Source organism: Diadema antillarum, unplaced genomic scaffold (assembly GCF_040938485.1).
Source record: "Diadema antillarum isolate AM-2024a unplaced genomic scaffold, OU_Dant_1.0 seq00000604_RagTag, whole genome shotgun sequence".
Classification (NCBI taxonomy): domain Eukaryota; kingdom Metazoa; phylum Echinodermata; class Echinoidea; order Diadematoida; family Diadematidae; genus Diadema; species Diadema antillarum.
The window spans coordinates 84181-108444 of NW_027271532.1; the positions used below are offsets into that span (position 1 = coordinate 84181).

Genomic DNA, 24264 nt, shown 5'->3' on the forward strand with positions numbered 1-24264 from the left:
TCATCTTATTCCTTAAGTTTAGAGTATCTGGTTTCATTAAGTCATAACATTTTAATCCATTTAATAATCCCATCAATTAACCAGTTGAGGATGAGTCCCAAGTACACTCGGGTGAGTGTCTATGGGAAATGCGTGTTGTAGCAAAATCAGTCTGTTCTCTATGGGTTAAGTGGCAAATATGCATGGGTGATGACTGACACTTGATCCATTGATGTAAGGATACTAAGATTTCATCCTACCAGTCAGAGGACATATTATTTAACCCATTGAGGATGGACTGTTTTTGCTATAACACATATTTCCAACAGACATCTGCCTGAGTATCCTCTGGACGAGTCTTCAACAGGTTAAGTTAACAGTCAGACTTGTAACAACATCTACACGGCCATTACCAAACACATAGACAGCAAAATTAAGATTTCTGGAATGGTGACATCGCTCAATGAATCCATCACTCATTGAAATGATCATCAAATATTCTACTAGTTTCTGTGGAAACGGGTGCATCACGACATCTCACCTGCGGCAACTGCTTGGCGATGTCGCCACCGACGAACACAGCCTCAAGGTAGACCCACAGGTTCTGCACCTGCATCCAGTTTTCAATGATTTCAGTGGTGTTGGACAGCCGCTGCACCCATTTCTGGATCTCAGGCTTGAATGGGGCATTGTATCTGTTTGCGTGTGTGGGTGGAATATGGTAAAGAGTAGCCATTAGCATAAAATCAAAGGCAGCAACACTTTTATCTCTATCATCTATATTAGAAAAATTGTTGATGGAGAATTATTTAATTGCAAAATCTACAATTTTTATATGACATGTACGTAAACTCTAATCACATAGACAACAAAACAACTGATACATTGCATGTCAAAAGATGATCATAAATCAAATCTAAGGTAGCATCTGGAGTTGAGATCTCAATGTAACCAAAACTTGTCTGTCACTAGGCATGCAATTAGCAGAATGTTTTAAAGTAATCAATTTTCTGGGTGAATCTGATAAAAACTGATGAGTATGGTATTCATTAAAAGACATAAAACATGCCCGTAAAATTACAAGCAGTCAATGTGATTCTTGAGTGCACTTACTGATACCTTTCATCTAGCCAAAACATTCAAACATGCTTAAAAATTTTCTCTTCACCATTATATCCCAAATTGGCCAATATACCTTATTACATTTCCGACAGTTGACACTTTCATTCTAAAACTCCATCTAAACTTATCAGACAACATATCACTATTGCAAATGGTTCCTAACCACTGAAGAACAATTTAACTGAGGCTAACAACTTTCTTCATTGGCAAAGTGTGAAAGCTTTGAACACATAGAGGCAGGCACTGCTGAACGAATAAATATGCCCTCGTTTGTAGGCATTGTCATAATTAGAGAGTCTGGCCAACCTGGTTTTTGACTAATGAGCGGTGATTGGTCAACAGTTGGTCCCATGATCTCCGGCTACCATGTCATTATCCAATGCTGCACGCATGACCAGAGCTCACTGCCTAGTGCTAACTACGTGTGTGTGCCACTTCGAAAAACACTGCTCATTCATGCTCTATATATACGGCACTGGCTGCAGGGAGTGAACGAAGCCTGCCCTCACCTGTTGCTCATGAGCGAAGCCAGCACCATGAGACTGTCCTCCATCATGGAGATGATCTCGCCCGTGGTGTCGCCCTTCAGCATCAGCTCCCCACGCGTCTTGAAGGAGGAGAACTGGAAGTCCTGCACGCTCCACTCCGCCACCACCTGTTTCAGCTTGGCCTCGATGTCCTTCTCCTTCACCGCAGAGATGCACACATCCTGCAATAGAGGGCGCCAGACAGTGGAAAACATTTTAGTGAATCAACAAGGTTTTAAACGGCTTGACAAAATCTTATTATTGTTGCCATTATTACTATTCTCACATATCTATTCATGTCTCTTGAATGTGCATGTCTTTCATCTGATACACGCTAAACTACTTGAGTACCAGTATTCTGGTAGCATAGGAAAACTTTATTCCAAAGATTACTTTCATCTTGCAAACAACCGTATCAATACTGTAAAACCAGAAACAATACAGCATTACATTTTCGCGAACTGGCGACCATGAAGAAGTTACAAATGTACTACATATAGTGTACCACATATACTAGATTGCACAGATGAAAACTTTTGCCTGCATTTTTACTTTGCAAATGTGAATCGTGGCTCCTTGCAATTTTCACAAAAGTTTCATACATGCAAAACTTTCCAGATTTATAGTATGGCGTGGCATATTGAGGATTGCATTTGCACAAAGAGCAGAAGAAAGAAGAATGAGTGAGTAATATTGGAGAGCCGGCAGGAGCCACACCTCAATGTCTTCCTTGTTGGGAAGGAGAGGAGCGGTCATGATGTTGCGGAGAAGGAAAGTGTCCGAATCCACGTCGAAGGTGTGGCTGGTGATGTTGGCGATACGGTCCCAGTGCCTCGTCATCATGGCCTTGTTGGACATCATCTCCAGGAGGGGGCAGCACTCGCTGAAGTCGTCGATCTTCTTCTTCAGGTCCAGGAAGGCCTGCCATTCCTTGAGGGCCTTGGGCAGCTTGCGGCATCTAGGCAACGAGACGGATTGATAATTTGTTTTAAATTTGGGTGACAGAGACTCCCGACTTGTAAAATTTACTCTAAAAGCTGTAATTCTTTAATGAAAGTATCAGTTATAGTCCTGCACAAAGAAATTTCATAGTTCGGAATGTGCCTGATGCTGCACACATTATGGATGTCCCAAACATGCAATGGGCTATATACCATTAAAGCATTAATTAAACAAAGACGTTTGAAAGTGTCCCATATAGCTAGGTTATATAATTACATTTAAGTTGCAGTTTTAAGCAAGATATCATAACTTTGCTAGTTTCTGAATGGTGCCATACTCCCTACATCAATTTGCAGTCTTTTATAGCTGGTGAAATTGATGAAAGATATACAGGAATGAAGTTTATCAAAAATCTGAGATACACTCCATCAAGGCTCTTCTAAAACAAAGTTTTCTTGACAAAAATCATTCATTTGGGACTTTCCTGGCCCAATCAATCATAGTGATTTTCTTGGCCAAACAATCACTGAGTCACAAGCTAACATGTACTGTAAAGCAAGATATATTCGCGGCACAAAATGTTTGTGAATTGGAGCCAATGGCCTTTTTCATGGCACAAAATTTTCACGATTTGCCACTGGCCTTCAACGTATACAGTACAGACAAGGACTTTCATGTGCATTCTAATTTTGCGAATATTGGCTCTCACGAAATTCGTGAAATTGAAATGCACGCAGATATTCCTCGTTTTTACGGTACACATAAGTGTGAGAGACATAGAGGGAGTTAGAGATATAAAAAAATGAGATTGTACTTGTTCTGGAAGTCCTGCAGCTCCCCATTGATCTTCTCGATGTCGACGTCCACCCAGGGGATGTCGTAGTATCCGTTGACATTCTCGATGACGGCGTTGTAGAGGCCGTAGAGCTTCTGGAGCAGGTTCAGCTCCTTCTTGATGCGCTGCAGGTCCGGGTACTCGGTGACCGGGAGCCCAAAGAGCTCCTCGCCGCCCGAATACGTGATGAACTTGGACCAGAGCTCGTCGAAGCGGGCCTGGAATAGCTGGAGACGGTCGCTGGCCTCACGGGGTGCGATTCCCTGCACCATGGGACCCCTGTATGAAACAAACACAGTCATGCACAGTTATATGAGTATCGTTCCAATTCTATAAGTTGTGCAATATTGTCGATCTATGTAATCCTTGTTTTGCTGGCTTCCCACTGACGCGCAGTTCGCTACGCATGCCACGATTGGCCACTAGTAGCCAATCATGGAATCTTTTGTTAATGTCTATCACAACAATTATGCTGTAAATTGTGGAGTGACAGTGGTGATAGAATTAAAATCTTGAAGTTTGTCATGGCAATTCCATTGATTGTAAACTATTTTCGAAATGTCAAATATTTGTACATGATTATCGTGATCGCCACAACCGACCTCAAGATCTCATACCATCTGATATGATCACAATTACTCTTCCATGAAGACCACAATTTCAATTCCAATTGTGCAGCAAGTTGTCATAGACATAAACAAAAATTCCGCGATCAGCTACTCATGGCCAATCGTGGCTTGTATAGTGGATCCCTTAACAGTGAAAATCAAGCAGACCACAAAAAAAGAAATACACAAATAAGTAGCTCCTGAGTAGCTCCCTATCGACACGTTTTCTTTTTCCTTTTCTTCAGTCTATTAACAGTCCATTGTACCCATAAATTTCAATTATGTTCAGGTGTGCAGACTGTATGCCTTATGGTGTTGGAAAAATAAATAACTGTATATCATTTGTAATTATATTCAATGCAGAAAAATTCCAAATAAATTCAACTGAATTGAAAAATTGAAATTGAATGTCACAATAACACAATACCACATTTACAATGTATGAAGCACATGACTGTGGAAGAACTCAACACTCTTTTAAAATCTGTACGTGGAAATGAAATACAAAATGCTGGAAGTGAACTATAGTATTTGGCAAATGGTTTGACACAAACATAGCATTGATTTATCAAGATGATTACAAAGATTTTACAGATCAGGATTTTCCACTGGAGATCCCAACACAGTAGAGTTGAGGAGCACACTGATAGATTCTACTGGTCTACATGTATCCGTCTGCATGGGCTAGCCAAACCCATCACACCGTGCTCTGTATCTTGCACTCACTTTTCGTTGTACTCGTCCACAAACAGGGTGGAGTCTTGCTGGAAAACGCCCACACCGGTCAGCAGGTCACCTTTGAACTGAGGCTGGATGGACAGCAGGTGATCTTGGACAGTGATGGACTGCAGAGTGGGGGGGGGGAGTTGGGGGAAGGATGCACAAAATAGTGAAATAAACATTCTACACTTATTCGGAACGATGCATGCTATGCGGATTAAAATCAGCACTGGCTTTCGTGTAGAAGCTCAGTGGTTTAGTGGATAAGATGCCTGTTCAGAGATCAGGAGGTCATAGGTTCGAATCCTGTTTGAGTATGTACATGTATGCCCATTTCTTTTTCATGGCTAATACTAAAACACTAATCAATTCAGTGCTTATTTACAGTGATGTAGGGCAATTTGTCATTCAGCTGCAATACAAGCAGCTTGACACAAAATTTCATAAATTCAAAAAATTTTACACATGATCATCAATTTCTTGATGTAAAGAGACAAATTAGCTTACATCTAACATTAATTCAGCTATCTTCTCACTGGTAGCTTACACTAGAGATGTCTCAGCTCAACACAGCGGCATGAATGTCATTTCATATCTGATGCCACAAATCTCGCTCTCAAATCCAAAGTGTTTCTGAAAGATGATTAGTTTCATACTCAATATGACATACTTTGGGAATGTGCAGTCCAGCAGCACAAACATCCACACTTATTTCTTTCCCGTTAAGATTTTTGGATAAGGAAATTTTAATTTCTTCCTCTCCACCTCAAACATACACTACTCATCCTCTGCTGATAATCATAACAATTATGGCCTTGGTCTCAAAGCCAATACAAAAAATAGGGAATGTTTCAACAGTGCATCAAATGTTGTTACACATCTCTTGCGAGTAAATTCCATATTATCTACCTGTGAGGTGACATTCTTCCAGCTGTAGGACAGGCTGTCGACCTTCTCAGCGTTCCCGTCAGAGAAGAAGAGCTCGTACTTGTTGAGCAACGCATATGACTCCTCGATGGGAGTGATGGTCATGTCGATGCGGATCTCCGACTCGCGAATTTCGTTGAGGGACGCCATGGCCGCCCGGACGTCGTCGAGGTCCTTGATGGGGCGCGAGAGCCGCTTCTGGAGGTCCTCGATGAAGTCAAAGATCTCGGCCATGTCGGCAGAGGCCTTGGAGTTCAGGGCACGGCCGAACGCCACCTTCCACGCCTTTGTCTCCGCCACGAGGGCAGTGTTGAGTCGCTCAGTCATGCAGATGACAGAACCTACACGGTAGTTAGGCGGGATCTCTGTAATCTTGTGCTCATAAGCCTGACGTACAAAAAAAGATATAAAGAAACCAGAGGTAAGACCGACACATGGAAAACTTCTCCTTCTTTTCCCCACAATACCATAAAACACATTCCAATGCTTCTCAGAAATCTTCAAAGTGCCTTTTGAAAATTTGGTGTTCTTCTTGTAAGAATTACATCAAGGCTATTCCTCTTTTATGAAAGTGAAAGAGAGAGACTTCCCTAACTAATTTGTATGCCTTCTGAAATTGTTGTAGTCCTATCTGTAAAACTTACAGCATTTATTTCAGTGCTTCTCCAAGGCATAATCCAATTGTCTTGAGAAAAACATCTTTCTATCACTGATAATTCCAATCACATAAGAGTCATTTCAATCTTTACAAAGTCTGTCTTCTGGTTTCATCATGAAAGATTTGATCTACAGATCAACAGGATGAATTCTCTACAAAATAAAAACACAAACACACACAAACACAAACAAAACCCCAAATTACCTGGTAATATCTCATATTGGACTCAATCTCAGACATCAAAGGCTTGGTGTCCATGAATTCCTTCACCTTTTCCTCAGGATCCTGCAAAATATGACACAGAAGAACAATGTTTACATGTATGCAACAAAAAACCGATGGATCTTAAGGACACAAATATAACAGAAAGCAATATGATGCAGTTACTACTGGCTGTGTAAAGGTGTTTTTTTTTTCTGGGGGGTGGGTGGGGGGGTCATTGGCAAAAAAAAACAACAAAAACCCACAAAAAACTTACAACATTACTGTCAAAAAATGTTTCAATAAAAACTGATGTGAATGAGAAATGTGGCATAATGAAATACTGCGGATTTTCACAATTTCATTTTCTTAAATCACATGCAATGACTGTATTGACAAAAATGACAGTTCTTGCAGAAATTACATAAATCTAACATATTACAACTTTGTGGCTGTACCAGATCAGATTGTCAAATTTTACAAATTGTCAATATTTATTGAATTATCAAATGTAAAGCTGGGATTTAAACTGTACAAATTTGCAAAAGACACTAAGTTTGTCATGTGGATAAGAAGCAATCTCAGCGAAGAAAATATTTCACACTACAGGTGAGTATCTTTTTATGTATGGCAAAACTTCACCCCTAGATCAAATGCCACAGTTAGAGAATCACAATAGATTTACTTGTACTGATGAGTTGACGGGTATTACTACATGTAAATACACATGATTGTCTTTTGATAGGGAGAAACAAGAAGGAGAATCATCTCAAATAGCTGACTCTGGGCACAGTACCTCATTCCAGAGCTCGCTGAAGTGGGTGAACTCATTTAGGATGTTCTGGCACTCAATCTTGAAGTTGCCCACGATGTTGTTGAGGGCGATGACCACCTTGATGATGTCCTTGTGCTCGGCGATGACCTTGTGCAGGGGTTTCTGGGATATGGCCAGCAGGGTGACCTTCTCTGCGTCCGCCTTCTCATCCTTAGATTCCTCCAGCTCCTGTTGGTAGGAAGCAGTAGAGGAAGTTTGATTAACCCACTCGACGCTGGAACATACAGTTTGCGTGCCTGAAAATCCACATCCATCACTTGTGCTGACTTGAGGAGGTCAACACAACTTGCCAAATTCTATAAAGTTACTTGTTTGTATGTGTGTATGGATGCAAAGACTTTACAGATTAGCTACCATGATGTGGTCCATATATTCTTGTGATGCTACACTTGTACAAAACCTGGTTGCATGCGATTAAAGCTCATACAATCTGCATCTGATCAGAGTTCAAGTTCAAATATATCAAAACCTGATCATATAGCTGATATTAAAAGGCAAGCAATTGTCAGTTTACTTACATTTTAACTTGCTCAGATGAGCTACCATTTCAACAGATTAATAAAAGCAACATTAGCTGACATATGCATAGCAATACATGCTTGTAAATGCGGTTAACGCAACAGTTCCACTCAATGATATTAGTCGAAACATGGAACGATCATGATTGATGAGACACTATGAATGGAGCAGTTGGAAGAAAAATGTGTACAAACACTGACACTAGCATTACAACTGATTGCTTGGGAGCTGAATGGGAGAACGGTGGTTTAATTCTGATGTTGTTTATGAATGGATATATATCAATATACAGTGTAGATACCAACAAAGCAAAAGCTTAAAACAGAATGGAAATGGAACTCATTAGTTAGAGAGATGTCCATGCAGAGACACAAAAGGCATCTTATTGAATTTGCATAGTAATGTAGAGTTTCAATATTCATCCCTCTACCACAGCTGTACTGCATTCCTTATTGTTCCTCTTCCAAAATTTGACAATTCCATGGGAAGGTCATGATCCCACTCACTAATTCCACAAAATGGGAATACCTTCCTACCTACAAATTGTATCTGCCCTCATACAGTAATATTGCACAGGAGCAATTTCTAGCACTGTGTGTATTTGGAGAAAAATTAACATTTGGATTTTGGTGTTAATATTCTGTCAGGATAGGGGTGATCACTAACATGACCTTTCACAGAACTGACATGAGAAATTAAACAGAATAAATGTCTCACTGTCCATCTACAGTATCTGATGCTACATCAACATTGCATGTTCACATACTCTGCCTTCAAGATCTTCTAATTTCTAACACTCCTACATTTAAAGGTATATATAAAAAAATCATATCACTAGATGTGGGTAAGATCACTTGAAATAAGATGACACTCATACCCAATAATAATATTATTTAAATGAAAACTGAGCATTTTTAATGTCAAAAAATTAAGTTACACCTTCATGCTAGTCACATGCTGAGCTTAGTATTTCTTTGAATTTTAATCATCTTGACAACATCACTGATCAAATGGAACAGACATGATATAATCTGACTTGTACAGACATGACAACCCATCAATTAATGAATATAAAAGGGCTTGCAATAAACATAGAATATGCATGATGCATCACAACATAATCTGCAAATTGTGATAAGTTGTGCTGGTGAAATGCTGGTGACTGATTATTTTTGCAAATGGTAGATAATATTTTTTTCTTTGGAATAACATCCATTGTTGGCAGAAATATTAATTGCAGAATGCTTCACAGAATAATATACTTCACGTAAGATATGCTGTACATGATATATATTTTTGTGCAGAAGACCAAGTGAATTAAAATGCAAGGCAGAACAGAGTTTTGCAGGATATGTGAACTTTCAACACAATTCATTACACAGAATTGAAAGGTGAGACATCCAGACCTATGATGTGATAAATATCTCCCCACTCCACTCGGAAAGCCATAGATACATAACACTTGCAGTGATGACATATACATGTATCATATAAACACTGCACAAACTTGAAATACAAATATTTACCCCATCCTTACACCCCTTCCCCCCCCCCCCCCCTCCATGAGAAAGTGGCTCTGAGTCTTATCCATCTCACAAAGTAAAGCATTCAACCCTGAGAGCTGTTCAAAGCAAAACAGAAATACTTGTAGTGAACACATTATTTTCTAACGTAACTGTAACAAGGACAGGAACAATGGTCTCCCACCAGGCACTTCTACCTCAAATACTGAAGACTTTGGCTTTTGGTAAATGTATAAGATGGGCTCTCTTGAAAAACAATAATTTGAATATCCATATTGCAGGGCCATAGCTTCAAGCTCATTACCGCTATGTTCCTCTTCATCCTACAGTACACTCGACTACCGATAATCTATATTCTACATCACAATATTTTGTGTTCTTGTCACAAATAGCCATTACACTGTCCTAATGCTGCATACAGAATGTATTAGTCACCCCAAAATCCCTATGATAGAAAAATGGCACAAAAAGAACTTGATTATTAAACTGGCCAGTTTTACGGATACATATTCCAGGTGGAACATTCGATTGGTTATTAATGATTTATGATCCCTCGCACATGTAAGGATACTGTGTATGGAGATGAAAATTTTACACTTTTGAGCAGTTGCCAGTTGTTACTGATTACATGCTGCAGGTGAGTAATTTCAAGATGTCAATCAATGATACCCAAGCACACATTTTATGCATGGGAGTAAGCAGGTTCCACCAAAGTATATACACCATTAGCTTTTGGGAGCTTACCCCTTGGTACATGTTCATCTCCAGCAGTTGTTTCTGTTTTCAGAAACACAACAAACAGCTCAAACATGAAAACGGTTCAGATAGGAAGTGCATTCACGTTTTGCCTTATCACCTCCTCTTTTTTCTTTTCAGCAAGCAAATTCTTGAAGCTTTGGAAAATGAAACTAAGGAAGATGAAGGATGCTAAGAATGCTTCTTTTCTTCTGAGGATAGGATTATAAAAAATTCCATTCTGAAATGTGCATTATCTCAAGTTTTGTCCAAAGTTATTGCTTTTCGTTCTCCAAAATGACAGTGATGTCCTCATTTGCTAGGACATTCCCTCCATTTCTTTGCTCATATTTCGCCCCAAGATTGCATTTGGCATCAGAAGAGCATAGGATGATTAAACAAGATGAGGAAGAGAGAAGATATCGCAAGGAACACCCACTTAAATGTATTAATGTTTGTGATATTTGTCTAGGCAATTTTCTGATTTGGGAGGAAATGCATCACTGCGAGATCACTGCCCTGCTCTCACAGAGCAATCGTCTTTACTCCAAATAAATTTGAAGATATTCAGGTATAGTTCACAGAGTCTGGATATTTGCACAACAGGAATGTGTTATCACTTGTCCAGTGGGAAACAGATTCAGAACACACTCAAAATAGGACTTGAATATATACATGTATATATGAATATATCCATTATATAATGGACCACATCACAGCATTCTCAATTTGAGCCTCCAGAACAATGGATCAAAGATAAAGTTAAGAAAAATTATAAAAAAATTGAAGATGGCACAGAAAGTTCTTCTTGTGAGATGATCAGAGGTGCAGCTGCTGAAGTGTAGAAAAATACACAAATAAATGAGTGAGAAAAAAAAAGGGGGTGTGGTTAGTTAAAGTTGTAATGTTAGTGTGAATTCCACCGACTGTGACAGTGGTGATGAGCAGGTGGGCAGATGGGGAAACAGAGGGTGCGCCCCCTTGGGGAGAGTTGACACGAATACGTCACCTTTCTATCCCCCAGCATGATCTTGGGTTGTGGGTGGGGTCAAAAAAAAAAAAAAAAAGAGGTGGGTGACATCACAGACGACATGGAAGGGAAAAGTTGGATAAGACAAGGCTTTGGTTAGAAGGTGGGGGATTCTACGACTTTCACCACTAACACCGTGAGAGCTATGAATAGAATGAAACCTCTATAAGGAACACAGACAAAGGGTAGACAATAAACACACTGACTTCTTCTTCTTCTATACTTCACATTAATGCTCCAACTCCCAACCTCTCCCCCTCTCCCATAAAATAAGGATATAAACAAATGTAAAACCACAGGTGCACTGGATATACACACTGTTTGCTATTGCTATAAAAGTGAAAGAAACTGTGAATATGGCTTCATAACATTGTAGAATGTGCAAAAGATACAGAAGAGTGACAAGGGCAATTACTTGAATGATTTGGAAAATTTGGCAAACTGGCAAGGTTCACTCAGTTTTGCAGCACCCCTGTAAACTGAATTACTCAAATCCTTAAAGTCATTCATCTCTACTCCGAAGAAAATGCACATAGAGTAAGGATGGATTTGTGGTTGACTTCTGTCAATGGTAACAACAAAAGTGGCACATTCTTGAACTTTACAGCAGTTTAAGTGCTTAAGAGGCCAAGTTTTGGGGTTTACTCTCCCAAAATGATAGTGTCTGTGCAACAGTGATAATATTATACAAAACCAAAGATATGAGTTTTACTGAGAGGAGACTGCTACACAAGAACTGCTACACAGTAAACACGATAAAATAATTTCACTGGTTCCATATACATTTTACACCAAGTGTCCACCGTAAGTCGTGTCAAATGAATTGGAGAAAACTGTGTCACAAACTTTTCATCAGAGTTGCTCAGTTGACAAAGACATTTAACTTGTGTTTTGTAATAGGCATAAAGCAAAAAAACACTCTTAGCACGGTGTCAGTGACGTATGAACACAGCAAAACTTGATGTTGAAAGCATTATTGGTCAGGACATGGTGTACTTTGACATATTCATATTTTATATGCAAATTTCATATCAACTGAGAGAAAAGTGAAGTACAGTCAAAATTAACTTAACATACATTGCATACGCAGTCATCAATTGTAGCATTGTGAGCAGTGAATTGACACTTACACTGAGTGTTTAAGCAGACACATGTTCTGTAGTGTATGTTTATAATGCTTTTAACGCCATTAAGAAAGTGCACAATACTCTTGCCTCACATTCGATTGGATCTTTGCAAACTTCAGATTTGACAAGAAAGTGCATTTTATGACTCGTTAGAGCTTCATTCTTTTTTTTCTTTTACATCTTTTCAGATGAATACAGTCCTTGCAATTTTGTTTGTGGGTATTTGGAGGTGACTGTGTGGATAAGGGTACACATTCCAGTGGAGTACTTGCTTTGACCATTCCGCGCTGAGCGGATACCTGGGCCAGCCATTTGCTGAAGAGGTCGGGAGGAAGCCGTTTCTACGGCAACCAAATTAGTGACCCGTTTAGGAGGAGGGAAGAGAATGATAGAGTCAGAGAGCATCCCTAGTTAGTATAGTGAGACGTGGTCGAGTGCTGAGGGACACAGGGTTTAGATAGACGACTTGATCCAAATTTAAGTGTGCCACGAGTAGAGACACCAAAATCCCTTCAGTTAACCCTTTGTGCACTTTGAGTAAAGATTGATTAGAAACTGCTATAATGCTGTGTTTGCTGTCTAAAGTTCCTGGCAAAGAAAGGGTTAAAGCACATGATGCTCTACCAGACAGTTGCAAGACCTGGCATATCTAACCCTGTCAATTAAGTGAGACAGCTAACAAAAATCCTACAATTGGTCCCCCATCAACAATAAAAGAGATTTTTTTTTTTTTTAATATTTCAAAAAATCTGACCTCTGCCTCACAATGATATTAAAGAGCTTGCACGGGAATGGGCTTTGCGGAATTACCAATTAAATTTTGGAATGTATCATCGAAGCAGTGAAAACTTTCACAGAATTTTTTGCCTGAATTACATAGATCTCTTTCATTCATTGCCATAAACATCACGTCTCTTAATTATTGTTACACATTGCTTTTAAAAATCTACTTACACCTGACAAAATTCCCACATTCTTTGTCTTTCCTGAAATAACATAATTTTCACTCTGAAGGGAGGGTCTTTTTTGTTTCTCCCCTTTGGGGGGAGGAACCAACCAATACTACATCATGACTGGTTGGAAAAGAAAAACTGAAAAAAAAGACAATGACGGACAGAGAATAGATTTTTATGAAAAAAAGCTATATTGGCTTAGATTTGCTGCTCTACAGAGGCACAAAACAGTTTGTGGGGCTGGAAATTGTCTCTAAGTGTCATTGCAATCAAAGTCATTCTAATGCAAATTTTTCAACACCTAGAGTTCAAGATAGGATCATCATGCTTAGGATAGATGTACAACGCATACTTAGGGAATAGTCAGCGCTTTGAAGATTTGCCTGGGCCTGAAATGTGAGGCATGTTGAAATAAAGACGCAATTTGCCAGACTTGAAAAAAAAAACTATCTCGAAGAGGGCGCGATAGGTCACCGAGTGACCACTCTCATCAAAGGCTCAGCTTGGAGCGCAATATCAAGAAGAGGTTCGGCTTTGCAACGACTTCCAAAGGAGAAGCAAAGTGAAGGCCTATGCGAAAAGATCCTCTGCCTTCGAAGATGAATTAAACATGGTTTCCCCATTAGTGCTTTAAAAATTGTTTGACCCCATTTTTGAAAGAGTTTCCAAACATCTACTTCCACCTGTAATGGGCGGTGAAAAGCACAAATCTACTTCAATAAGGGGACAAAATGTCTTCATATTCAAAAACAAAATTGCACAATGACAAAACAGCATCTCTGCATCAAACTGGGTTTTCCTCTGAAAAGTAAAACTTCTCAGTGATTGGGCTACACAAGTCTGAACTTCGATAAGAAAGGTCACTCGGGCAGAAACTACACCTAAGAAGGCAGACTAGATTTGAAGAAGATTTTTTCTCTTTGTGCAATATCTGCTCTTGACATCTACAGAAGCGATCCAGAATACTTGCTTCATGAGTGCGCGACACTCTCCACCTTGTACCAAATATGTTTGCAGAACTTATATTCTAACTCCCAGAGGGGATGAACACGGGAAAGAAAAAAACATAAACATCTATGAATATAATGCTAAATATTAGCAGATACTGGAAATAATGACCCGGAAGATTTCCCCATTGTCAAATCAATCTTTCAGAGCTGCAGATATGCCTCAATTTTTTCTTTCTCTTTCTTTTTCTTTCTTTTTTTTTTTGCTTGCTATCAAGTTGGTATTAGCCTCACGTGTGTACATGTACATAAGATGTGTATGATATACTTTCATTCATTAATGGTGAGATCCCATGCACCCAATGGAAATTATGCAAGTATGAGTGGGTTTTTTTTTTTCCAACTGTTCAAGACCTCTTTGGTGACAAGTTGACCAGCACAGTCGATCCTGCATAAACTGCTGTCAGATAGAAGTAAAGCCAATATAAATGTATGTAACTGTCCATTAACAGAGATTGTGCATATCAGTGAAATTGATAGAGCTGGGTCATCATCATTACCGATAGTGCATGCCTATATCTGCGTTATGCGGTCAATCTCGGTTTATACGAACAAGGTGACCCTCTGTTACCTTGAGGGCAGCCTTCTGGCTGAGGATGGTCTGCTCCCACTGCGGGATGTTCTGGGCCATCTTGAGGATGACCTGGACCGCTTTGTTGACCGTCTGCTGGATCTCGTCCAGGCTGGGCTGGAGGACGATGGAGGGGATGACCAGCACGATGTCGGCGTGGAAGAGCGGCACCTTGGCCTCCTCGTTCTCGGTGGCACCGCGGGTGTACTTGTTGGTGCCCGTCTGCAGGCGGCGCTTGATGGTGTCCAGGGAGAGTCGGGTGCCTTTGGTGGTGAATGTAAAATTGCAGAGTCCAGATGGTTGCACATCCATTCAAACACATACATGTACTTGCAGCTACAAAATCATGGTGTATACACCATCATTACAATGCACTCCTTTCTTGTGTTCATGGTGCACCACCATCTTTCACCCATTATACATGATGAAACATTTACATAGCATTGTTTCTTGTTGATAACAACTACAAGTAGATGGTGTATAATGATGGATGATTGTAACATTAAAAATATTATATACATATATTACATGCAATGTCTAAGTTAATATCATGAAATTGTGGCATATGTTACTGCATCTCAGTTATAAATGGACAAGTACCATGTGAAATAAGATATGACTATTCACTAGCACATGCATCTGTACATTGGCAGCTTACAGGGCTGCAGATAATGCAAAGACTCAATCCAATTGCAACTACACACCAAGACAAGTATGTGGGGCTTAAGAAAGATAAAGGACAGCCCAAGATGTACCCCAATTTTTACCTACACAAAGTTGAATACATGGGACCTGCTGTTTCACAGGAAGAAAGAAGGGAGGCAATTAATGGCACTCACATTTGATGAGGGCATCGGTGTTGCGCTGGCTGAAGCTGCCAAGCATGGTGTAGAAGCAGCAGGGGAGGCACTCCAGACACCGTTTGTGCTTGGAGTCGGGGTGGAGGCAGGGGTAGGCTCCAGAGAGGTTCTTCTTCTCATTGTCCCGCAAGTTGCTGACCAGCAGGCCCACCAGGTCCTTGACCGAAGCCTCAACTGCCTTGCTCTGCCTGCAAGATATACCAGGGTTGGAGGAATATGTTAAATATTACACAATTGTTCATCCATGAACTGCTCAAAAGTATGGCATGAACCTGCTGAAGAGAATGGAGGCAAGCCCAGAGGGGCATATGTATCAATTGTATCTGTCATATATTTCATAACCATATTATTACACAAAGTGTAAATGAGAAAGCAGACGTACACTTTTTCAAGAAAAAAGTTAGTAATATCCTACTTTCGAGACGTTATACAATGTATTTGTGTCACTGAAGGCAATATTTTTGTGGACTACTTGTTTCCGTGCGTATCGGTGGACTCAATTTGCAAACATGAAAACATCACAGAATATTATACCACATAGAGTGTACCAAAAGCCCACAGGGGGAGTTGAGGGGTGTTCTAGAGATGGCTAGACCACATTGCCATCCTATGTCCTATCCTATCCTACAATATTAGGGAAAGAAAAGTTGGGAACTTGCCTCGTCAGCTGCTCGCAAGCTTCTTGGCACGTCTTCTCCGTGGTGGCCAAGAATTCCTTGGTGGAGGTCGGCTCGTGGATCGGCAGGTCGCACAGGGCAGTGGTGGCCATGTCCTTCAGGACGTCGTCGATGCGGCACTCCAGGAGGTCAACGACCTGCTTGGTCAGATGCTGCATGAAGTGGATCTCGGTGTACGTCTGGCTGATGTCTGCAGAACATAAACGGAAACGAATGGATCAGCTGAGAAACTTTAGTTTGCTCTTAATACACCATAGCAATGATATGCTCACAGCATTACAGATTTCAAGGACAAGTCAGACATCTACACAGAAGTAACACCAGTTTTTTAAACACTACAAACAAGATTACAAGAAGGACAATGAAATTTGAATGATGGTCGATACAGTCGTATCAGGCAGTTCAGACTTCTTTCTGGTTTGGTCATTCTTCCAGGAATTGAACCAGGACTCACATTGGTCAAGGCTGAGCGATGTCCAGTTGAGACTGGTCAGGCCTGGCTGGAGGGCGTCCTCCACGCGCTGCCGGAACGGGGTCATCAGAGGGAGGAGGATGTTGGGGATGGTGCCAACGATGCGGTCATATTCCTGCAGCATCTCAAGCAGTCTGAAACCAGAACATTTTTTTTTTTTAATGAAAAAGAGAAATCAAACAGATGAAAGCAACAAATTATGAAAATTTGCAATGCAAGATGAAGACGAACAGCAAGAAAGTGTTAGTAATCTTCAATGTCAGTGAATCATCTGCATGACATCACATACATGTAGCAACCTTAAACTTTTCATCTTTGCCACTTCCACTGTAATATTGCTTGTGTACAAATTTTCATAGGTAAATTCTCTTAAAAGATCTAAAGTGGACCAGCATTTAAATCTAAAATCGAGATCAAAGCTATCACATAATATTTCGTCAGCTGAGAGCAAGAAGGTGGTAAGTCAACACAAAGTCCATTTAACACACTTCTGTCTCTCAACCAATGATCTACGGATGATTGTGCCCCGTCAATGCGTGCAAGGACTTCAGATTGGCTCACCCGACATAATTGTCCTTGATGTCCTGTTCTCTGAGGACTAGGACTCCAGCAGCCTCGGGCACTTCCAGCCCAAGCTTGCCCATGTACTTGGCCTCAGCAATCAGCTCTAGGACCTGGGGGTCGAAGTTGACAAAGAGCTCCTTGGTCTCCGGGTGGCGGACCAAGAGGGAGGCCTGGAGACCAGACTTGATGTTGTCTACTGCCTTGAACCAGCCGCGGTGGTAGAGAACCTGCCAAACACAAGGGAAGATGCATCAGAATATGAACATCATTTTGAAAAAAAAAAAATATTATGAATTCATTAGAAGAAGGGTGTTAGGGTTGGCAAAGTACACAGTAAACACCCTTCTGGCTTTCTACTGACAATCTACTGCATGCGGCAAATAATTCATGAGGATTTTACTTTCGCAAATTTCACAAATTGGGTGCTATTGGCGAATATATACAACACTGATTCCATTCCATCAGATTAGTTTTGAGGAAAAGTGTGGCATTTATGGTGTAGCAGCATACTTGTACGTATGTCAATGAAAATGTCTCTTTCTCTTTGTTAAGAGCAAGATTGCATTTTGCCAAAGCTGCATTATCTGCTCTCCTGGGGAAAGACCATAGCATTCATCAGGCAATGTGTCTTTATGTCATCCCACGGCCTTCAACAATGCGAGTTCCACAGTGTGATGTCATAGTCATTTATTGCAATGGAAACTGGTTCTAAACAACCTCACCTGGCCCGAAATATGAACACCACTGTTGCTGATCATGCTCTGCAACTGGTTCCAACCCAAGCTATAATAAAAGACTGTGACATGATCACTTCAGTACTCTATACTACTGAAAATATGAATGAGTGAAAAGGAAAGCTACTTATTATCTGGATGCAAGGGGACTCACCTCATACTCTAGAAGAACTGTGGCCATCTTGTTGTAGTTACGGATCAGCTTCTTGGCTTCATTTGTCTGTGCACAAAGACATATATATGGGATGTGAAAAAGTTATAACTGCTTCATGTATCAGAGAATTGTCAGCAACACATCATACATACACATATGTATGCTGTCATCATACAGTGTGGCATCACACAAACAGGAATTTTAAATATTATGTTACTCATAAAGTGGTGTGGCTGTTACTTTGCATACTTTATTTCAGTAAGTGCTCTAACTGCTCGATAAGGTCTGTTTATATACCTTGCTGATCAATACATTCTTAGTAAACAATCTATTACAGAAATAATTATGCCCAAATGTATATTGCAAAACTTTTCATAATTCATATCACAATAACATGAAAATATGGTGCTGATATATAAACTGGGTTTACAGTGAAGGCTCAATATCTCTAAAATGATAGTCGACTCCCAAACTCAATACAATGCGGCACCATTTTCATAACCTTATAATCCATTTCAAAATAATTTGGCCATCAATAACACCAGCATGCTATTGCATGAATGTTACAATGATGAAGAAACTCTTCATAGTGCCCAGATAATCTTGAGTCAGAGATGAAAGGAAATGGCCAAAAGAGGGCGCCCCTCACCCGCAGGATCTCGGCCTTCATCTTGAAGGCCCGCATGGGCTGCTCGATCTTCCGGTACAGCTGGCGCGCCCAGACAATCTTGCCTGCCACAGGTGGAATGTTGCGCATGGTTGGCGGGTCTTCCTTGCCCTTCTGATACAGCTTGCGCACCGTCTCCAGGTCGCGCCCGTAGTTGGCCAGCACCCGCATGTACTTGTCATTCAGGTTCAGGTTGGCTCCAGTGATCTTCTCAAACTTGCCCAGGAGCTCAATGGCCTTTTCAGTCTGTGGTACGTGCAGGTCACCACGATGAAAAGGAAAAAATGAAAATGATGATATATAAATGACCATGACTTCTATCAATACATAGAGTACCAAGTACGTATTAACAGAATTGTGCCGACCCTCTTAAAAAGTCTCGTATATCCAACACATTTGATCAATAACCCTAAGCATCATTTGTTTTTCAACTAATATGGGAGTTTCCCCATCATAAATGACAATGCTGCAATTGGTAGAAAGCATATTCTTGAGTCATTCTACACCCACTGAAAGTTTAGCAAATAGCTCTGACACCCTAGCTTTCTGAAACAGGATTTTAAACATCAAGTCAGCGGATTAACTCTACTTGCCACTTCAATCGCAAACCAACATCTGTATAAATCTGACGTATACTGAGTCACTGCGCAAAAACCAATAAATACAAGATCATACATAACTTGAATATAAAACATCTTACTAGAGGCTACACAAAAAAAGTAATATGTACAACAACAAAAAGACTCTGAAAACTTTACATATGAGCAGATTGGCAACAACTTAAAGGGCAAAGCAAAGTATTTAAGACATCACAAATTTACATAAAAGATGACTGCAAACTCACGGTAAGAGGCTTCTCAAACCAGCTGTCTACAAAGTTTTGCAGGGCACTGTGAAGGCTTTCAATCTGGGAGCGGAAGTCCATGTAATCCTGGTCAAACTGTGGAGCAACAGATATGCATACATTTAAATATAGCCTCAATTTTTTTTTCGGCAACTTTCTTGTTTATCAATTCTCAAAAGAAACATCAAATGAATAATAATCATTTCAGCTGATCTACTCCAGCATTGCTTGATGTAACAAATGCATTAATTAAGCAGTATGTTTGAGAGTCTGGGGAAAAATTTTCATCAAATATACAAATGATTGCAAAAGCATATGAAGAGTTTTATCACAAAATGGGCTTTGCATCATTTTTTAACATTTTACAGTAAGTCCATCAACAGATAGAGCAAAATAAAACTTTTCCAGTGATACCTCACTTAAATCATAACATGGAATATTCTTGAAGTTGTTTATAAAAATATCCTGTATTTTCTTACTTTTTTTCTTTGTTTATGTATAGAAGCTTTAATCGCAAATATCTCAATTTAACAAGAATATAGTTAGCTCCTTTTGTGGTAAAACTCTCCTTTTGTGGTAAAACTCTTTGCATATTACGGAAGGATGATAATAGAAATCATTGCATGGTGAAACACATTCTCCTCAACTCTCTCCTTCTGGGATGGGAGTCAGAATCATTCCATTTCTGAGCTCACCTCTCCCTTGCGATGGTCAAGCAGGTCATAGTTCTTCTTCTTGTACGTGGCCACAATACCAGTGAAGCGAATGTACAGGGAGTCGATGCCCTCGATCTTGACGTCGGCCAGTCCGCTCAGGGATTCCATGGTGTTGACCATGTCAGCGATGCGCTGGAGGCGGCGGCAGAAGGTGTCAAACTTGCCGAAGATGTAGTTCTCACTGATGTGGAGGACAGAGAGAGAGACAGTTTAAGTTGTCATGGCAATCGATAGATGAGAGATGGCATTATGTTCTGCCTTCACAAACATTAATCAGTATATCAGCAATTGTGTTCAAACACAAGCTGCACAAGTAGGATGTCTGAGGACACAGCAGTCTTGGAATATAAACATTCATACGCATTACATGAGCCCATTTTGCTATATTTTGGACTTTAAAGGCAAAACACTATGAATATCTTACGCAAAAGAGCCGTCAACGCATTAACTGAGCATACTTGTACATGTTAAGAAATAAGACAACGAATTGTACGGATAATAACACTAGAAATGACCAATCCAATGAGGACATTGTTCACTAGGAAATTAATCTCCTCACAAAAATGTGCTCTTACCCCTGCATAAAACTGTCACACATGCTTTTCACACTCTTTTCATTTCATATTAGAAGAGAAAAATGAAAACATGATAAAATTCATCAAATGACACAGCTTTGAATCGACAGCTCATTTATTCAACAATCAATTCAATGAAATTGCTTTTATCAAAAACTCAGGACATTTTCATGTTATTTTTGTGACCAGCTAGTTGCATGAGTTGACCTCCCTGAATGGCTTCTTACCTGAACTCAAACTGGCGCTCCTCTGGAGTCTCTTTCAGACGTTCCTTGGTGCGGTGGAAACACTTCTGGTACTCGTCATTCAGCTTGATGCAGTCATTCAGTCTCTTCAACAGCTCAGGCCTACAGAGGTCAAGATATGACAGAATTGGGGGGGGGGGGGTGAATATTACAATATGTTTGATTCTTTGACAATGATATCAATCATCTCAGTGGTTTAATGATTACCAAGTCACTGTGGATGTCATAAAGTTGCATGTGAGTGTGTGTGTGTGTGTTTGCTTGTTTGTGTGTGCATTCCACAGATGGACTGCAGCAAAAGCAAAATCTCACGGTACATGACACACAAAAAGCTTTGCGGTCATGTCTACACATAAATTGCAATAGAATGAAATGACTTACTGCTTTGACAACAAATGGAAGCAGCAGAGTTGGAGTCTTAGAGTGCGTTTGAGCGCTCTCCTAAAGCGAACCGAACCGCACTGAGTCCGCACCAGAGGAGTGCTCGAATGCTCCTAAAGTGTACCATACGGAACTGAACCGAGCCAAAAGTGGATAACTTCCCAAAGTGCTCTAAAAAAGTGCCAAAAGCGCACCAAAAGTTTGCTTGTGGACAACGAGCGTAACATGCACATACGTCATAATGCAAAGAGTTCATTCTCTTTGTTCAGGACATCTGAAAGTAGTTTAAGCACACCAGGTGAATGACCCTGTTGCTACAAAATGTATGACCCCTTCTAAAAACAACTCATGAGATATGTTTTTTCAACAGAGCACTCCAACACTCCAAATCTGGAACAGCACACTATGGTTCACTTCGGTTCAGTTTGGTTCAATTTTGAGCGCTCAAACGCACCCTTTGTGAATGCATGAATGAGATAAAAAGTAAATCCTGCTGACCTCTCATGGTCCCAGATCTTGGAGACGTCACGGTTGATGTAGGCCTTGCAGGTGGTGATCATCTGGTTGGTGACCTTCACAAAGAGCGAGGTCATGCGCTCCGAGGTGTTGTAGTAGCGCGAGATGCTGTGGATCATGCGGATGGCGTTCATCAGGCTTGGGATGTGCTCAATCATGGCACTCTGGAGATGGGGGTGAGGATTGTGGAGGGTAGAAATCAAAGACAGTGTCATCAAGAGGATGTTCATGGTAGGGTAGCATGATGTGAGAAAAATGCAAACAACACTTATTGATGTTTATTACTTTATCCATGGTGAAAAGGTCCACTGTATAGAATGTAACTCATTCAACCTTTGATAAAGCATTTTCCCCTGCCTGTATTCAGGAGTTTGCAGAATTTGCAGAAGCAGTGATCAAGTCCAGCTCAATCTTCAGTTTGAAGCTTTGCAATATTGCATGTCTACTATTGCCCTTAATTGCCTTTTCTGTTGTTCTTGCTAGTAAGATCCACATATCTGTCCCCTGATTTTCTCTATTATACACCAACAAAAATCCCACATACATACTTCATTAAAGTTACTACATTGCCGTCACAGTTGGATATGCCAATGCAGCAAAGACTGATGAAATTACTGTGCTTACCGGGTCACATTTGACCAGGGGTCCGAAGAACTTGTCAAGGGTGTAGAGATACTTTACATTGTCCTTTGCCTCGTTGGCTGCATCAGTGATACGACGATCCTGCGATAAAAAGAGAAGGATGTTCATATAAGTACATATACAATGTATGTGAAACTGCTAAGTAAATCAACATGTGCCTTTGCCGTGTTACTGTGTTGAGATCTTCATTAACAAAACACATGTTCTCCAAGTAGCAATTCGATTTTATATGACTTTCCATATGTTTCAAACACATGAGGATACATACACAACAAAATGATTGCTGGATGTAGAACTATACATGCTGGAGGTTAATACGAGATCTATCTCCTCCTTGAGGGCTTTTCTTCTATAAAGTCATGGTGTGTCCCTGGGACATGTGAGAGAGAGAGAAAAAAAGGAGCATTGAAAATATACATACAGGGAGCTTTGGGCTTCCATGCATCTGATCTTGGTATAATGTCAATATATGATGATGTTATCAAGAGATATGACTCTAAAGAAGATTTCAAGTCTGATGAAAGTCTAATCTTGGTGTTTTCCAAGTCTACCTTAATATAATAAAAGTACTGAACCAAATCCCATACCCTCATAGGTCTAAAGACAGTCTTCTGCAAAGAGAGTGCAATCACAATCAGACCAGAGTCCACTCTAGGTCAAAGGGGGGGGGGGGGGGGATTTATCAAACATTTTGTGAGATACTTTTTCTGACAAATGTGCTCTCAGCTAATCAGATGCAAGAGTTTCAGTAGCTTGGAAACAGCTTGTGAGAAAAAAAATCTCTGACAAAATGCTTGATGAAATGCTCCTCAGATTTCTTGACTCTTACCAGTTCCTTCCACTGCTTGAGGACCTTGGACTTGGCCGCGTTGAGCACACCAACCACTGCCTTGCAGCGGGGGCTCTTGATCTGGTCCAGCAGACTGTTGAACTTGGCCATGCGCTTCTTCCAGTGGTCCAGCTCGGCGGCGGGCCCGATGTCGTCGGCCTCCTTGCGCATCTGCTCGCTCTCCGTCAGCACCTGCACGATCTGCCTCAGCCACATCATGCTCAGCTCCTCCAGTTTCTCCACAGTGTCTGGGGCCGAGGCTACGGGCGATGAGGGAGAGAGGGGAGGAGGAAAGTGAGACATCGTCCGCTCATCGAAGGATGGACATTTCATACATAATCATTGCACTTTCAGGTTCTTGTTCACACTCAAGGGATGATTTCATGGGATTTCCACTTTGACGGAAGGATCTGGTGCACTAATTTGAGATTTAAAAGACCAACACATGCCTACACTGTTTTTCTCACAGTTTTTCTTCTATATATATATCACTACAGCATATGGCATAGATCCTGCACAATACAAAGAAAAACATTTTAGCCTTTATATACTGTATACGCTACATATTT

At 40.5% G+C, this 24264-nt stretch overlaps 1 protein-coding gene across 1 annotated transcript in view; it reads right to left on the minus strand.

The window, feature by feature from the left end:
* Positions 1–24264, minus strand: part of LOC139735866 (dynein axonemal heavy chain 5-like) — a 91146-nt gene that overhangs the window by 48230 nt on the left and 18652 nt on the right. The window contains exons 11-32 of the mRNA XM_071646613.1: positions 23696–23955; positions 22849–22947; positions 22207–22388; positions 21310–21429; positions 20487–20688; positions 19792–19887; positions 18930–19193; positions 18281–18346; positions 17390–17619; positions 16811–16962; positions 16335–16546; positions 15659–15863; positions 14820–15082; positions 10141–10173; positions 7316–7522; positions 6523–6603; positions 5643–6047; positions 4740–4858; positions 3385–3684; positions 2346–2586; positions 1611–1810; positions 521–674 (exon numbers count right to left, since the gene is read on the minus strand). Of these exons, the coding sequence (XP_071502714.1) occupies positions 521–674; positions 1611–1810; positions 2346–2586; positions 3385–3684; positions 4740–4858; positions 5643–6047; positions 6523–6603; positions 7316–7522; positions 10141–10173; positions 14820–15082; positions 15659–15863; positions 16335–16546; positions 16811–16962; positions 17390–17619; positions 18281–18346; positions 18930–19193; positions 19792–19887; positions 20487–20688; positions 21310–21429; positions 22207–22388; positions 22849–22947; positions 23696–23955 (4091 nt within the window). The remainder of the gene's footprint in view (positions 1–520; positions 675–1610; positions 1811–2345; positions 2587–3384; positions 3685–4739; positions 4859–5642; positions 6048–6522; positions 6604–7315; positions 7523–10140; positions 10174–14819; positions 15083–15658; positions 15864–16334; positions 16547–16810; positions 16963–17389; positions 17620–18280; positions 18347–18929; positions 19194–19791; positions 19888–20486; positions 20689–21309; positions 21430–22206; positions 22389–22848; positions 22948–23695; positions 23956–24264) is intronic.